At 60.1% G+C, this 2,203-nt stretch overlaps 1 protein-coding gene across 1 annotated transcript in view; it reads left to right on the top strand.

Moving 5' to 3' along the window:
- Window positions 1-560, top strand: part of MNEG_15513 (hypothetical protein) — a gene marked incomplete at both ends in the record, with an annotated part of 2,040 nt that extends 1,480 nt beyond the window's left edge. Inside the window, one exon of the mRNA XM_014036016.1 lies at window positions 51-560. Within this exon, the coding sequence (XP_013891470.1) occupies window positions 51-560 (510 nt within the window). The remainder of the gene's footprint in view (window positions 1-50) is intronic.
- Between the last annotated feature and the right edge of the window lie 1,643 nt (window positions 561-2,203).

Here is a 2,203-nt window from a genome sequence, read left to right as displayed (position 1 = left end):
CCCGCCGCCGCCGCCGCGCCGCCGCGCGCCTGCGCTTCGCCGCGGTGCAGGCGACGCGCAACCGCCCCGTGGCTTGCCACGTTGACGACAAGGACGCCGGGCCGACGATCGTGTGCTGGCTTGCGGCCAACGCTGACAGGCTCGCTGCACTGGCGCTGGCGCAGTTCAGGCTATGGTCGCTGGGGCTGTCGTACGGCGTGCGCTCAGGCAGCTGCGCGTTCCTGCGCGCCCCGGACGTCGCGCACGGCACCTCGGCGCTGCACCGCGCGCTGGAGCGCCCGTCCGCGGCGAGCGGGCGCTGCGTGCCGCTGGGGCAGCCCTGCCTGCTGGGCGCCGCGCTGGTGACGCGGCGCGACGTGCTCGCCGAGGCGCGGCTCTGCGCGCGCGTCGGCCGCGGCACCAACGCCTTCCTGAGCAAGGCCTGGTACGACCGCGAGGCGAACTGCGCGGCCCTCGCCCTGGCGCGCGAGCGCCGCGACCGCAACCGCAGGGCGGCAGCGCGGCGGCGGGCGGCGGCGGCGGCGGCGGCGGCGGCGGCGGCGTCTGGCTCGGCGGCGTGACAGTCGCCAGGCAGCGGCCCGACCCAATCTGAGCATGTTTTTGGCGGGTTGACGACGCGCCTTTTTTACACACATATTTATTACACACACATATTTATTATATATATATATATATATCATTTTGCTTGATGAGGGCCTGTGGGCGTGTGCTTTTGATTACCCCCTGGTCGCGGCTGGAGCCTGACTGCCCGCGCATCTTTGCTTGCTATGAGGCAACCGCTGCCTGGCGTTTGCGGGTTGGGCAGCGCGCGCACTCACTTTTCCTGCTTTTTACGCCGCTGCTGCTCCTGTCAATGCTGCTTCTGCCGACTAGATGTTGCAGCAGCTGCTGCCGCTGCCGTTGATCCTGCTGATGTAAATGCTACTGCTGCGAATGCCGCTCCTGCCTGATGTCGACAAGTCATCCGCGCTCCGCCCCCCTCTCCGTTTGGTCCCCCAGTGGATGTGGCGAGTGCATGGATTGTTATGGTGGGTGTATTTGTGCGGGTGGTGGTTAAGAGCAGATAAACCAGAGTACCAGTCACCCAGGGCAGAGTATGCTCTGACCGCCGTCATCATAGCAGACTCCTTACAACTCGGTGGTGATGATGCCATACCCCGTCCGGCAACAATATGTATGTGAACGTCGTATACAATTTGCATCGAAGTCGTTTGCGTTGTAGCAAAGCATAGCAACGTTGTATGTCTGTATAAAGTTGTTGTTCCAACTGGTTGGTCACAGTGGTAATATACCGTATAACCGTAGCATGGCGGGGAAACCAGGCGGCGCGGCACATTTTTTGACAGAGCAGTGCATATAGAACGGTTCGAAAACAAACGCTCCACCGCAGGACGCTGAATTTAAAGGAGTCCGGTTCCGGTTTGAGGTGTTTACCCCGGTTTGACAGGCCCTTTTAAATTATATAGGTGGCCTGAGCGATTCAAACGTGTCTAAATAAACAAAGCTAAAAAACCGAGCGGCAGCTGCGGACGCGGCAACAAATCGATCAATGAGCGGAACAGGGCGAAGCGCAGTCGGCGCTGCGGCGAGAATATCGCAGGGGTCTGGCTAGCACATACGATGGTAACAAAAAAGTCTATTAATAAAAATCTTTTTCTTTTGGCGAGAGACCCAGTCAGCTCCACCACCCCAAATATTGCCGGACCCCCTGCCCCTGCCCAACATATCTCCTCGGTGCCGAGGAGGATTGCCACCCCACCGATTTGTTACTCCGTTGTATGCTTGATTATGGTGGGGTGTGTTCACCACACTCACACATGCACACACACATCCCTCGGGCGACAAAGGGGGGGAGGGGGCGCCGTAGGAGCACATGGCACATGGGTGGGCGGCTTGTCTCGGGGCAAACCTCCTCGAGCTCCGAGGAGAAATCGGGAACGGCAACAAGAAACGAAGTGGAATCAAGGTGAAGGAAGGGTCTTCATCACTCGCCGCAAGACTCCTCGAGCGTCGAGGAGGTTTAGTAGCACGTGCCTGCGGCGGCCCATCCACAAGCGCTGCACCGCTCCCTACATAGCGCGCTGCACTGCCCCCGCCCCTCTCGGGCCCTTTTTTGCGTGTAAACAACGGGTTCTGTAAAGATCCTTGCTCCGCCCCCGCTCCAGCGCCTTTGTTGTTTTGCAACCCTGCGTTTAATTGAAAA

Source organism: Monoraphidium neglectum, assembly GCF_000611645.1.
Source record: "Monoraphidium neglectum strain SAG 48.87 unplaced genomic scaffold scaffold05398, whole genome shotgun sequence".
Classification (NCBI taxonomy): Eukaryota; Viridiplantae; Chlorophyta; class Chlorophyceae; order Sphaeropleales; family Selenastraceae; genus Monoraphidium; species Monoraphidium neglectum.
This window is presented reverse-complemented; position numbering and strand designations above follow the sequence as displayed.